The following is a 15227-nucleotide window of genomic DNA, read 5'->3' on the forward strand; positions in this document are numbered from 1 at the left end:
GTTTGTGGGCCGAAACAAGCCGCGTCTCCACACCTGATGAGAACCGCGTCGGTGGAGGAGGTGGTCCAATTACGGCAGACGAGAGCTCCGTCATCATCGTCATCGACAATATGGTATGGGTGGTCCCAGCGAACCTTGCATCCCTTATTAACGCGGAAGTGTTTTATGTCGGGGTCCACCATCACCTTTTCCTGTAACGGATATGACGTCATATATCAATGGTATTGTCCGAGATATCCCAGCAGTGACGTAGCCAGAAATATTGTTCGGAGGGGGGGCTCAAGTGGCAGCTCGGCCTCCTCCTTATGGAATTTGTCGAGGGATCAAGTACATGAGTAATAACTGCATTGCCATTGCCAAAGATGCTACAAATGAATTCTTGAACGCTACGCACTGTCGAGATAAGTAAAATATGTACTTTTTCATTGAAAAATGTATTCGAATGTCCCATAAATTGTGCAAAAATTAACTGATATCAATGCTTCCATGTTTTTATTTTTCTATTTAATAAGTAAAGAATATATCACACGAACTTTAGAACTATATCAGTTCGAAACCAGCAAAGCAGTACATGCCCCTTATACGAAAAACGTGAAGGCCATGAAACAAACAAGTTGAGGACAAATATTTTAATGAAACCTTGTCATCCAATAACCTTGTTTACGTTTTTGTACACATGCAACGGCCAGGAAAAAATCTATATGACGCCGTCCTTCGTTCCAATGTATTGCGCATGTATATCACCGATCGTGTATTGTTAGTAATTGCACCGAAATTATAGTCGCAGCACAGAGCACATATCAAAAGCAGGAGTTCTGCAACATATACATTAGAAATGCGAAGATAGAATGGTATATAAATGCGAAGATACAGCTTGATAAAGGGCAAGAAAGTGGCACTGGAAACTAGGTCCACTGCATGTATGCACCAAAGCTCGAAACACGACATTTAACTACACTTGTAAGTCTCGAATAAATCTATGCGTCTAAGTATAAGTCACTGTATAAGACGCGTCAAACAAGAAAAATAAACAAGTTGCGCGATCACAGATCACAGAATCCTAAGCTTCCCCCCCCCCCTTACCTCCCCCCCCTCCGATGTATAGCGCCCGATGGAAGGCGGCGCGCTTCCTCCCCACTTTTCTCCCTTGCGCACACAAGACCATCATCACAAGGCTCCTATCGTTGGTTCACCGAGACCCCCGCCCCCCTCCCTTACGCTTTCTCTCGCAGATACACCATGTGGAACGCGGTGACGACGTTATCACCCTTGGAGTTTCATACGGAACATGGCGGCGATGGCGACGGCTGTAATGCGCCTGGAGTGTCCGTATATTTGCTATCACAATAATATAATAACAGCATCCAGCAAGTGAAGAGTTCCGTGGCCCCTTACTTTCCGCAGAATCATCATCATCATCATCATCATCAGCAGCAGCAGCAGCAGCAGCAGCAGCAGCAGCAGCCTGGTTACGCCCACTGCAGGGCGTAACCAGGCTAAGTATGTTCAGCTCGCCTAGGAACTCTTCTGCAAAAACGCCATGTTTGCCGCACATCATCATCATCAGCAGCAGCAGCAGCAGCAGCAGCAGCCTGGTTAAGCCCACTGCAGGGCAAAGGCCTTTCCCATACTTCTCCAACTACCCCGGTCATGTACTAATTGTGGCCATGTTGTCCCTGCAAACTTCTTAATCACATCCGCCCACCTAACTTTCTGCCGCCCCCTGCTACGCTTCCCTTCCCTTGGAATCCAGTCCGTAACCCTTAATGACCATCGGTTATCTTCCCTCCTCATTACATGTCCTGCCCATGCCCATTTCTTTTTCTTGATTTCAACTAAGATGTCATTAACTCGCGTTTGTTCCCTCACCCGATCTGCTCTTTTCTTATCCCTTAAGGTTACACCTATCATTCTTACTTCCATCGCTCGTTGCGTCATCCTCAATTTAAGTAGAAACCTTTTCGTAAGCCTCCATGTTTCTGCCCCGTACCTCAGTACTGGTAAAACACAGCTGTTATACACTTTTCCGCAGAATAACAAGTAACCAAATTGAACTTTCACCATGCGACAATTCAATGCGCACCAACAATGTCCTTCTTTGTGTGTGTGTGTGTGGGGCGGGGGCACCGAATTGAAAAGAAATAAGATATTAAAATGTAAACGCTAATGAAGGCATGTTGGCCACTTTGGGCTCATAATTGTGGGTACCGAAGGAATATCGAAGAAAACGCGAGGCGCTTGGTCCACAGAGAACCGTACTCATACTGCTCAGTATCCTACACCGGCGAGACAAAAGACTTTCCAGAGAGGTTGTGACAACATCGAGGTGAAGGTGATGCCGTCAAGCGAACGTGTTGCAGTCGGTCGAGTCCACGCAGTGATGGCGGTGAGCGACCATTGTTTCGTTTTTAAGGCGGCAGCCTTTCTAGGCTCATGGTGAAGTTTGTGTCAGCAGACCTGACCGCCAGAGTGTCCGCCGAAGCGTCATCATGCCATATCAAGACAAATTAAAGAATGAAAAATGATTGATAGTGACAGTTGATGAACGATAACGTTATAATAGAGATTGGTAGAGGTTAATGATGACTAGTAATGACTAATAATGACCACTAATGGCTTGTAATGATTACTAATGACTCCAATATGACCACTATGTCAATGGCGGCTTGCAATGACCACAACTCATAAGAAATGGCTAGAGATGTCTAGTAATGAGTAGTAATGAATAAAATGACTACTAATGACTTGTAATGACTACTAATGACTACGAAGTGGCCAATATGTTTAACGACGGCTTGTAATGACCCCAATTGCTTGCAAATGACTATAAATGCTTTCTAGTAAGCAGCAATGGCTAATAATGACTGAAATGACTTGTAATGACTAGTAATAACTAAAAAATTACGAATATGTGTAACAACTTATAACGACTACAATTCATTACAAATTACTAAAAATTCTTAGTAATCACCAGTATTGACCAATAGTGACTAGAATATGACCAACATGTCTAACGACGGCTTGTAATGAGCACAATTCGTTACAAATGACCAAAAATACTTAGTAATGATCAGTAATGACTACTAATGACTCAAATAACTTGTAATGACTACGACATGACCAATATGTCTGACGACGAATTCTAACGAGTACAAGTGTTTAAAAATGACTAAAAATGCTTACAAATGTACGAGTAGGCATTCACCGTTCATCTCTTAAGAGAGATCTTAAGAGACCCTGTAAATTTTTTCTCGTCTGCTAGCAAGAAAGCGTTCAAAACTCTGCCAGGCCAAAATCCCCTCTGCCAGAGAAACACGAACGCGCACCGCAGTGCACCCCGCGGTGGTTGGGGCAACCCGAGAAACACACAAGCGCTCTGGCTACCTCTGGCAGCCTATGTGTATCGATGACAAGAAAATTGAAGAGGCTCAGTGTGTACTCGCGAATAAAAGACAAAGTATAAAAATGAAATAAGAATGTAGTTGCATTTGCTGATTTTAGTGTCTTGACATGGATACCTTGGCGCACGTGAAAAAAAAATGTTGATATTCTTTTCTGTGACATGACGGGACAAATGAGCCACCACAACGCTTCGGCTCATGGGACCTCGCTGCGTGCATTGTCAACTTGTCTGATAGTGTGTTGATTTGGCTTGTGTCGTTGTATGTTCCGATGTAAGACATAAGAATAGTCAATGCACCTTTGGCGTGAAATTTTTATAAGAGCATTAAACCGCAAAATTCCGCAATTGAAAATCTAAAGCACAACATTGGAAATGTCAGTGGACCCTTCACATCAAAAGTTTAGGAGATGTATACCCATAAAGTTTCAGAATTGACATGCATGCGCTCCGTAGATTCCGCGGCCTCCGCGAGTTGCCACGGAGAGCCCGTTCGCCATCAAAACGCCATTGAAACTTTGTGCTCGGATAAGGCTAACTCCCGGTGCAGGGGCGTTGCCACGACATGCAGCCCCAGTTCGCAATCTTCGCGGTGAAATGTCTTTTCGAGTGTGAAAAATACCTTCAAGACAAAATACAGCATTATTTCCGGCACCGGGGATTGCTTTGGTCGGCGGTGCATGGACAGCACGACAAAATTCCGGGGGGGGGGAGCTGAAGCCCCATAAGCACCCCCCACCCCCCTGGCGACGCCCCTGTATTCCAGTTCAAATTAAAGTTTTCGCCTACGATTGTGTTTTGTACTCCGAAATTAACACCAAATCGGATGAATTATTACTGAACAGTGCACTTCAGAAAGTTGCTTCGTGGAGTCGGGAATGGTAGATGGTGATAAACGTTAAAAAAACAGTTTTCATTGGAATAGTTAAAACATAAAAAGCAACCTTTGCACTTTGATTACAATTTCATTAACACTTTCTTCTCTGGAGTAAATGTAAATATTTAGGGCTCTGGATTTCAAACGATCTTAATTTGAATACTCATATTAGTTATGTCACTGCAAATGCGCCCGTAAACTCTTTTTTTTCTCAGGCGAGCACTTAAGCTTTCCTCCCATTCTGTTCACCTCTTGGCTTACAGATCCGTTGCGGTGCCCATTTTAGATTACGCTGCAATGATATGGGGGCCCTTTTACAAAACCTAACGTCGCCAAGCTAGAACAGATACAAGGAAGAGCCATACGTTCTATCTATAAAACATTTACCGAGAACTTTAGGTACAGAGCTTTAAAAGAGGGCTAATCTTTCTTCTCTGGCGCAAAGAAATGTTTTTCGCGATCAAACTTCTTATATCAGCTAATAAAGAGACATTACAATATTGACATAACAGAAATCTTATCCTTCCCGTCCGGGTACGCTGCTCGGGAAAGAGACAATTTCACTATAACTCCTTTTTGCTGTAGTAGCAAATCTTTCAAGTATTCATTCATCCCGCGCACAATAGTGAACTGGAACCAGTTAAGAAATAATGACGTCACTGCGCCAACATTAACTTCTTTCTTATCATTGCAGAGACATTGTTTTGCTTGCATCATGCTTCTAGTGACAGTGTTTTACTTCTCTGGTGTACGCCTTGGTGTGCCCAATCTGTATTCGTTATATCTATCCATATAATAGTTTTTATGAACCTTTATATTTTTCTGTACATACATTTGTACTAATTAAGCTTGTACCAACCTGCTAAAATCACTATAAAATAAAAATAAAATAATATGCTTGCTCTTGACAGCGATGGCGCCCCCATCTAGGAGCGGTGAAGCGTAGTACTGCATCATGACATGAGCTCCGACAGTTAGCGGAGGCTCCAACATGGTGTAGCCTGGGGTAGGCGGTGTAGGCCTTGTGACGACGCAGTTTCTGTGCATGGTTTGTGCTTTCGCGTCCAATCAGACTGTGACGCCTCGTCATCTACCAAGTGTAGCTTCAACGTGCATCAGCAGTGCATGAACGCCGCCTTCTCTTGCGATGGCACCAACTATGTGCCGAGCTAAGCGCAGAAAGGACACGACAGGCGAATCCCGCTTTGGTCCGGCGAGCGAAACGCCAGCGTGAAGCAGAACGCCTTCGCGCGCGGAGCGAAGGCGTTCTTAGCTGAATAATAATAGTAATAATATTCTTTATTTCACTCATGAAGTGAGGGAGTGCGGGAAAAAAGCTGACAAGTCAGCTTGACTAGTTCCCAGCTGATCGGAGTACAAAATACAAGAAACATAACACTTTTGGCATGGCAACAAAAAACCACATACAAATAGTAAGGGTAATGCAGCAATAACTTCTCCACAACAATGAGAATAAGTAACTCTAGAAATAAAAAGTTGGTTAACTGCGTGATAAACCAATGTTAAAGGAAACGTACAAACATGAAAAAACAAGAAGTAAAACGCGCTACATAATAAAGCAAAAAACGGAGAAAAAATCGTACACATTTGTGTAGTACGAAACAGTGCATTGGTACTTTGCAGTGCGTATAGCGTACATACACTGAGAGGAAAAACCGTATGAATTCTGTCATGAGAAAGGAGTTTTGCCACAGAAGAACAATTTCAGTTTCTGGTTCGATGCTGTTTCGGGAGTGAATCCGTTGTTATGGCAGAAATTTGACAAATGCGGTAGCATTACGTTTACCATTTGTTGTCCGTATCCGGTTGATTTGATATCCGGCTGCACGTTTTGATTAGCCATGGCTGTGTGTTTCGAATCTCATAAGGTGTGGTCCTTTTAGAAAGCGATGCCAACCGTAGTAGGGAGGGGGGGATAAACTTTTATTGTAGAACCAGCACTTTATCATGGCCGGGCCAAAGCCTCCCATGAGGAGACGTCGAGGGCTTGCCTCGCCGCCGCCTCACGGGCGTGCTGCCGTAGTAGGGAATAGCTGTTATTTTATACTTCAACCTTATAACGTGAACACAGGCAATGAGGATACAGCTCGTCCATTTTCATTATACAATACTACAAGAACAGAGGGTAGGAAAGGTGACTTATGGGGATGTTTTCAATATTTGTTAACATATTTTTCTGCAATATCATGATTCCTGACAAATTGTCTTCTGTTGTGTTCCCCGAAACTAATTGGCAATATGTCATATGCGAGTAGAATAGTGCATTGTACAATAGAAGCTTAACCTTTGGCAGTAGAATATATCTGTTGGTGTACATCACTCCAACGATGTCAGACAGTTTTGACACAACATGGTTGATATGAATGTCTCAGGTCATACTTTAACAAAAATAGACTCCAGGTAAATTAAATGCGCTTATTATTTCTTACTATATATATATATATATATATATATATATATATATATATATATATATATATATATATATATATATATATATATATATATATATATATATATATATATATATATAAAGCTTACTATTTAATATTTCTTCTGAGGTGGGATGAGGAAACGGGTGGATTGGAGGTTGGGCTGGGAAGTAGAAGTAAGGGGACGAAACGCTATAACTGCCTTTCGCATCACCGTAACGGCACTGCGCCAGGTAAGGTGATAGCGCAAGAGTGGAGGCGGGAGAAGGACAGAATGCCAGAGGCGACAAATGACACCGAGAAACGCGCTCCGCAAACGGGGAAGCGAGAGGCACCGCTGAGAGCTGTACAGCCGCGCGAAGCGGAGGAGCGGAAAGCCGGGGATCTCGCGCGAGGCGGCAAGGAGCACCCGCCACTGGCACCGCGGCGGTGACGCGACAACGGGAGAAGGGGCGGTAGCGGCGAGTCACCGCAGTGGCGCTGCACGGAGGCAGAGGGTAGTGTTCCTGTATATGCTCCCGCAGGGATATACAGGAACACTAGCAGAGGGCAGGGGAAAGGCGAGAACGCGTGATCCGGCTCTGGAGGAAAAGGGGAAAGCAAGACTCGCGCCGCGCGCGAGAGATGGCAGTGGGAGCGCGCGGATGATGACCATGGTTACGGCGAGGCCGACGGGGACGCGAAACGCGGGAACGAGCGCCAAGGAGTTGCGCTCTGAAGAAACGCTGACAGCGCATGTCTTTTACGTTAAATCGTATCAAACTAAAATATTAAAAGTGGGAAACAATAACAAAATATCAGCCCGCGGAAGAGGCCGCGTTTCTACCAGAAATCGCCTTCGGGCATAGCCTTTTGCATAGACGGCATCTCCTTTGCATGTGTACCAGTGGCGCCTTCCCTGTGGCACACCGTCGAGATCAATATACCGACCGGGTTCGCGCCTTTTGCGTTCGCGCTTCGACGCTGCGGTGCTCCCTGCGCATGTTCGCGGCGTCTCTTTGCATGTCTGGCACTTGCGCTTTCCCTGCAGCACGACAGGCGTCGCACCGTCGATATCAATGAAGCGGCCGCGTTTGCACCCATGCAGCGGCTGAGGACCGAATCACTTTGGCAGGCGCACGGCAGGACTCCGAGTGTGTCGAGTCCGGCAGGCGCTGCACTTGTCACTTGAATAGGGCGCAAGCCGTCTCTCTTAAACTCGTACAGACCAGCACCCTGGTATGTAAGTTTATCCCGATGATGCGTTCATCCCTACGTGTATAGCGACAACGCCTGCCCGTTTAGCGGGCAGACCTCGACTCTACCACACATGCTTTGCGAGGGCGGGTCGAGATACCACAAGTTCGGCAAGGAGGAGTGGGATTCATGTTTGCATAGCCCCGCTCTAGACAAGCAAATTCTGGCTGTCCGGCGTGCCCGTGACCGCGCCGGTGGGCTAGACCTGCCAGTGCCGACGTGGGAGTAGCCAGGTGCTCGACGAGTTCGCGTCCTCACCGGAACTCCAATAAAATTATTTCACTCGCTTGTCAGCCTCGCCATTCTCGCTGCCGCGCGCACGGAACGCCTTTCGAACATTATTGCCATCGAAATTTGGCGCGATGCCAATGTCCTGTCTTATTTACGGCTGCACCTCCCGTTACCATTCCAGCAGGGCAATGCGGATTTTCGATTTCCGTCGGTAAAACGCGATCGATTGCACCGTGAAGCCTGGATTAGGGCTGCACTTTGTGACATAAATGTGTTGGAATAAGAATAATGTCGACGAAGACGCGAATGTATGTTTGAGCTTGCGAAACAAACGATCTCTGAGCTCGTGCGACCTGGTTCAGTGAGACACGTGTTCTTTTGTTTGTTTTTTATCCTATCGTCTCTGAGCGCCCGCCGCTATAACGCCGTCATTTGGAAACTTCACACCGAGCACCCTTGCAGCTTTATAAACGCTCAACGAATGCTCGTGATGTCGGCGTAGTTATCCGTCGGAGCCCAGCTCAACTGCGCTGCCGGGCTGACGTGGGAAACAGCGTGCACTGTGGAAGTAACTGATAGTGCTAATTAGCAATCGTTGCTAGTTGTCGTTTCTTCATTCTTCCGGCACTAAGCAATATTAACGGGCAGAAGACTTTTATGTTCGTTTAGCGAATGGGGATGCAGTACGATATGTACGAAGGCTCATTTTCCTGTGCGGCGTCTTCTGGAGTCGAATGGCGCGTCTTATTGTCTGAGACATTTCAGGGGCGCCTTCGCTGTCGCCCAGACATGAGCACTTCATACTGACGCGTGTACTTATTTATCTCTTTCGGGTGAACGCTTTTCACCGTCAAACAAATGTTATCGGTTAGCGCGGGACGCGCCCGCATGTATCGGAAGTTTCTCGAATGTTATCGATCGTTCCATCCGCTGTCTGTTGTCGGCAAAGTTTGTGTAATCTGACTGCATGTATGTGCGACGCGAATGGTGTAGAACTTTCTGGAAGATACGCTGGCACCAGCGATTACTCTCGAACGTTCGATGGCTCATGCATAAACGCTGACGCGCTTGACCCGCTGATCAGATTTCGACTATCGCCGACTGTGTTCGCCGTTGTCGCCGTTCTTTAATGGTATCTTCGACTGGTCGCTTCCATCCTCCAAATCAGAGTCGGGCAGATCCGGCGTTCCCCGAGCTCAGAGGTAGAGGACGAGCGCGCAAGCCGAACGTGCGACTCGCTCTCGCAGGAGGCAGTGGCAGATGCTAAACCACGTGGCTACTATCAACGTCCGGTGTTTCGCTTATCGAAAGCTCCCGGCGCTGCCGCGAAAACCGGCGGACGCGCCGGCGGGACGAGCGTTCGTCGCAGTGGCCTGAGGACCGATAGGCGGCGTCGAGATGTGCAGCAGCACCCGTTTCGAGCTCCGCAATATCCATGTTTTTCGTTGGTTACAGTTCCGGTAACCAACCGGAATTGTATATCATCAGAACCGTGAACGTCTACGGAACCCAAGGACACCATCCTCTTGGACCTAGGCCCATTTTCGGCGGCTCCACAATATCAAGAAGCTATCAGGTACGCGGCGTCGGAGCTAGCATGCATCAGAGCTAAGGCGCGGCGGCGGCCGCCGCGTCGCGTCGGTGCAGCGTCTGACACAAGACACCGACGCATATGGCGTCTCAAGGGATCGCTTCTGTTGCGGCGGGCGCCTCAAATGGCGCGCCGTCCCAACCGAAACCCGGTACGGAGGAAGACGGCATGGATTTTTCCGAAGCCTTAACTCCTCGTAAAGATGAAACTAATACAACGATTCTCACGGACGCTGAGGACCTGCGGCGGTTTACGAGAGAACCCGACGAAGATGGATGGCAGACGGTGCTAACGCTGCGCCAAAAACGGCAACAAGCGAAGGAACGCCTGCAGGCAAAACGGAACGAGCCTTCGCAGAAGGAACAGAACTCGCCCCCCATTCGCCGACGCAAGGTACGACGGAACAAGTTACCACCACTGCCGCGGGATGACTTCAAGATCATTCTCCGCCCGCACCAAGGACTCCCGTTGAAAACTCTAACCAGCCCGATGCTCGCAGAAGCAGTGATCTCGGCCTGCCACAACAAAGTAAAGGGTGAGCAGTTTATACTGCGCATAAAACAGGGCTCAAACATCGCAATAGTCTCAACGTCTGAGGAAGAGACAGCCAATCTCCTACGCAAGATCACAGCTCTCACAGTCAATGGCAAGACGCACGCGTTCAATGCGTACGCTGCCACAGGAGAAGGCGCCGTCAGAGGTGTCATTCATGGACTACCGCCGCACACGCCCGGAGAGACAATCAAGGCAAACCTCCGAGTCCGTACCCAGGGCATCGAGATAATCCAGGCAAGAATGCTAGGGAACTCGAAGAGCGCAGTCATCACATTCCTCGGCACGGTCCTACCGCGGTTCGTCTACTATTGCGGTGGGGAAATGGCGTGTCGTCCATACCGCAACTCGGTGCAGGTTTGCAAGATTTGTCACAGCGTCGGCCACCGCAGGGACGTTTGCCCGCAACCAGACACAAAAGTGTGTAGAATCTGTGGGGCGCTCGAGCCCGAAGGCGGACACGAGTGCTCACCGCGATGTGCCGCTTGCGGGGGGCAGCACCTCACGGGCGATCGAAGCTGCAAAAAACGCCTGAAGCAAACACGACCGCAAGGCCGACCGAGAAGCGGAGGGCACAAAGCTGCTCAACAACACCGACCCCGGTGGTTTGCAACAGAAGACGAAGAATTGGAGCTCAGTGACTTTCCGGAGCTCACTCAATGGCAAGAGGGGACCCCCTCCAAATTCGGACAAGAAGGAACCTCGAGATCCAGATCGAGATCGCGTACCAGACGGCGGAGTCGTCAGAGATCTAGGTCAACATCCTTGGCACGCAATGTCAAGCCTCTAGCCCCCAAACAGGAGAGGGCTCCGCAGGCTAAACATCAGACGGCGGCCATCGCGTCACAGCAGGTAAGCTGGGCGCGAATAGTGTCTCCGACTGCCGATCCAGTAACTCAGAGTCCAGCCTATCAAAAAATATTAGAGGAGAACAGAATTTTAAAGAACAGCCTTGCAGAAATTCGAAGGGAGCTAGCTCATTTGAAACAAAGGAATGAGCCCCACACGAACCAAGCCAAGCCAGGAGAAACCAAGAGCGCGAACACACAGGTGACAGGAAAAGATGATAAACTGGATACTATATCCCGACAAATCCAACTTCTTTTCGCAGAGCTGTACAAGCTCAAACGACAGATAGAGGACTCCTCTTATGCCACGAAAGAGGGACCGAACAAACGTAAATGTGCCAGCCCAGGAGCTCCTCCACGCAGACCTAAAGAGAGAGAGCTGACCGACAGCGAAAGTACTATAGATGGCTAATCGCCACACGAGAGTAGCCGAAAACCTCGAGGTCTGGCAGTGGAACTGCAGGACTCTTAGAACTAAACACGCAGCACTTTTGAGTTTTATAGATGCGACGCCTGTTCCCCCGGATATAATATGCATACAAGAACCAGGCAAGAACATACCGAACCTCAGAGGCTACAAGATGCACACGCACCCTGACCATCCTCAGATAGCAGCACTGACACGGGCGGACATAGCGGTGAGCGTGGACTACGTCCCTAACTGCGGTGTCCAACATCAGGTTCTCACGGTCTGGCCATGTAGACGCTGCAAGCCAAAAACAGTTATTGCCAACGTCTACAGCCCACCTAGAGATAGGAAGGCAAAGTTCGACGTGCTAGTGACGGCCGCATTGCACAAAGTGAAAAGCAACGACCGGGCAATTATCCTAGGGGACTTTAACGCTCCGCACTCTGATTGGGGCTATGATCGAGGCACTCCTAAGGGCCGAAGGCTAGCCGACCTCGCGGAGGAGCATAAGCTGTTCCTGCTGACGCGCCCGGATGAACCAACCAGAACAGGAAACAGTGTAGTCAAAGATACCACGCCGGACCTAACTTTCAGCAACAATGACAGAGGTGTTACCTGGACCAACCTAGGCGAAGACCTTGGCAGTGATCACTGCATTATTAGTGTCTCAGTTAACACGACGCGGGTTCGCCATAGATTAGGAAAAGCCACCATAACCGATTGGACAGCTTATAGACAGAAGCAAAGGCAGGCCACACCGTGCGATAGCGCTACAGAATGGACGGAATTCATCAGGAGAATACACAGAAGCACTACACTGGAAATATCGACAACAGTCGAAACACCGGCAGTAGACAGGCATCTACTACACCTGTGGGAAGCGCGGAGAAGTCTGACCAAACGTTGGAAGAGACAGAGACACAACAGAAAACTCAGGATCAGGATAGCCAGACTTGCGCAGGAAGCCAGTGAGTACGCGCAGCAGCTGCAAGACACCAATTTCCTTCAGTTTTGTGATGCACTCAAAGGAACGCTTAGCACAAAGCGAACATGGACTATTCTGCGCAGTATGATAGATCCGACAGGAACACGGACCACCGCAAACAGAACACTGAAATTAATTGAAAATGAATACGATATTGAGGACCTTAAGAGCGTCTACATGGGAGTACCGGACACAACATCAGTGCAATCCAACTATGAGGGACCAGACAACGCGGAGCTGGACGAACCCATAACAACGGCAGAGCTCTATGCAGCCGCACAATCTTTCCGTAAGAACACCGCACCGGGTCCGGACCACATTACAAATGCGATGCTGCGCAACCTCAGTCAGGAATCACTGCGGTAGCTTGCGACCTCTTTCAACGATAATGTATGGTCCGACGACGGGGAACTGCCAGACGAATGGAAAGAGGCTACTGTAATACTCATACCGAAACCGGCTAAACCCAGAGATCTGCAAAACTTGAGACCAATATCGCTCACGTCGTGTGCAGGGAAGCTTTTTGAGAAGGTGATCCAAACACGACTGAGCAACTACATCGAGCGGAATGAACTTTTTCCCCACTCTATGCTTGGCTTTAGGCCACACGTCTCGGCACAGGACGCCTTTCTTATGCTTCGCGACGAAGTTTTGGACCCGCCACGAAGCAAAGAAGCCAGGATAGTTGTGGCGCTCGATGTCAAAAAAGCGTTTGACACGATCTCTCACGAAGCAATCCTCGAAGGTCTGGAAGACATAGGTTGCGGAAGAAGGGTGTTTCGGTACGTCCTTACCTTCCTTCGCGACAGGAAGGCAACGATTGGGTTGGGCAGTACGCGCTCTGACGTCTTCACGATGCCCAACCGAGGAACTCCACAGGGCTCACCCTTGTCGCCTCTTCTTTTCAATGTCGGGATGAGGCGACTGGCCCTAGAACTCGCGCAAGCACGGGACCTCAGATGTACGATCTATGCCGATGACATAACGTTGTGGGCACACCGGGGTTCCTACGGAGAAAAACAAGACCTATTACAGGAGGCCATTAACAAGGTAGTGAACTTCACCAAGCACGCGGGTATGACGTGCGCACCCGAAAAATCAGAGTTCATGTGCGTACGCAGCAAGCGTCATAAGAAAACTACCACGCCAAGGATCGACTTACATCTCGACGGCAAGGCCATTCGTGAAGTCGCCCAAATGAGAGTGCTTGGCCTGCTTATCCAAGAGAATGGCAACGTCGATGCCACAATTCGGAGCTTAACACCAACCGTTAAGAGTGTGGCACGTATGATATGGCGAGTTGGACGCAGCCGCAACGGGCTCGCGGAAGAAGAAACTATTAGGCTGGTGCAAGCATTTGCGATTAGCCGCATTACTTACGGCCTGCCGTTCCAAAAACTTAACCAAACTGAAACGAAGAAGGTGGACACCCTTATCAGAACGGCATACAAGTCTGCTCTGGGACTCCCGAACACAGTCAGCACGGAGCGCCTGGAGCGATTGGGTATTTACAACAAATATGAAGAGCATGCCTCTGCAGTTCTGATATCGCAAAGAGAAAGGCTGAGCTCTACGCCCCAGGGCCGCTCTATTCTCCAAAGACTGGGATACAACGCCCGACCCTTGTTCTGCGGAGACGAAACAGACTTGTTGTCACGAGATTTGAGGGAGCACGTCCATGTCTCACCTATACCACGAAATATGAGTGCCAGGTACCACGCAGGCCGCAGACAGGCCAGGACGAGGACTCTGCAGAAGCGATTCGGCAAGGATCCGGCCGTCTACTACACGGACGCGAGTGCAACCACTCGCAGGGACTTGTACGCGATCGCCGCAACCAATAGAGTCACCACGATAACCGCTACGGTTAAGACTACCTCGGTATGCACAGCAGAGGCAGGGGCAATAGCGCTGGCTATACGAGACGCCGACTTTAAGGGTCAGTCGGCTCACGTGCTTACAGACTCGCAGGCAGCGTGTCGACTCTTTATGCGGGGAATGCTACCGCGCAGCGCCCAAAGAATACTCGGCTCACGACTGGACCTGGACCACGGCATTACATGGTGCCCCGCGCACAACGGACTCGACGGGAACGAAAGGGCAGACCGCATAGCTCGAGGAAGCAACGACCGAGCAGCGGCCAGAACCCTAGAGGAACCACTGTCCGCAGTGCGCGACATATTAGAGAATCAGAGGAGGGAGAGACGGACCTACGGCCCTCCGCACTGCAAACTAAATAGAAGACAAGCCCAAGACTGGCGTCGCATACAAACCAATTCATACCCGCACCTAAACCTCTTACACAAGCAGCACCCGACATATTACACAGACACCTGCCCGTGGTGCGGCACGAAACCCACGCTGGCCCACATAACGTGGGAATGTACGGCTCGGCCAAGCAACGTCAATTCACCTTTTCTAAGCGTCACAGACTTCGTACGGCAGTGGGAGGCACTACTCGCAAGCGAGGATTAGGGGAGCCAGTTGGCCCTCCTGGACCAAGCTCAGCGAGCCGCAAGAGCCAGTGGAGCCCTGGACTGAGGGCCCCACCCAGACCTGCCATAACTCCGATTAACTGAGCAATAAAGTTTTTTCTCTCTCTCTCTCGGAAGAGGAAGAAGAAGAAGACGCAAAGTGCGGATCTG

The 15227-nt window shown here is 49.0% G+C and overlaps 1 protein-coding gene across 2 annotated transcripts in view; it reads left to right on the forward strand.

The window, feature by feature from the left end:
* The first annotated feature begins 9546 nt into the window (after positions 1-9546).
* LOC139060740 (uncharacterized) overlaps positions 9547-15227 on the forward strand; it is a 49421-nt gene continuing 43740 nt past the window's right edge. For both annotated transcript variants that reach the window (XM_070539807.1, XM_070539808.1), the window contains exon 1: positions 9547-11192. In XM_070539807.1, the coding sequence (XP_070395908.1) occupies positions 9870-11192 (1323 nt within the window). In that variant the 5' untranslated portion in view covers positions 9547-9869. The remainder of the gene's footprint in view (positions 11193-15227) is intronic.

The sequence above is a fragment of the Dermacentor albipictus genome, chromosome 6 (assembly GCF_038994185.2).
Source record: "Dermacentor albipictus isolate Rhodes 1998 colony chromosome 6, USDA_Dalb.pri_finalv2, whole genome shotgun sequence".
In the NCBI taxonomy this organism is placed as follows: domain Eukaryota; kingdom Metazoa; phylum Arthropoda; class Arachnida; order Ixodida; family Ixodidae; genus Dermacentor; species Dermacentor albipictus.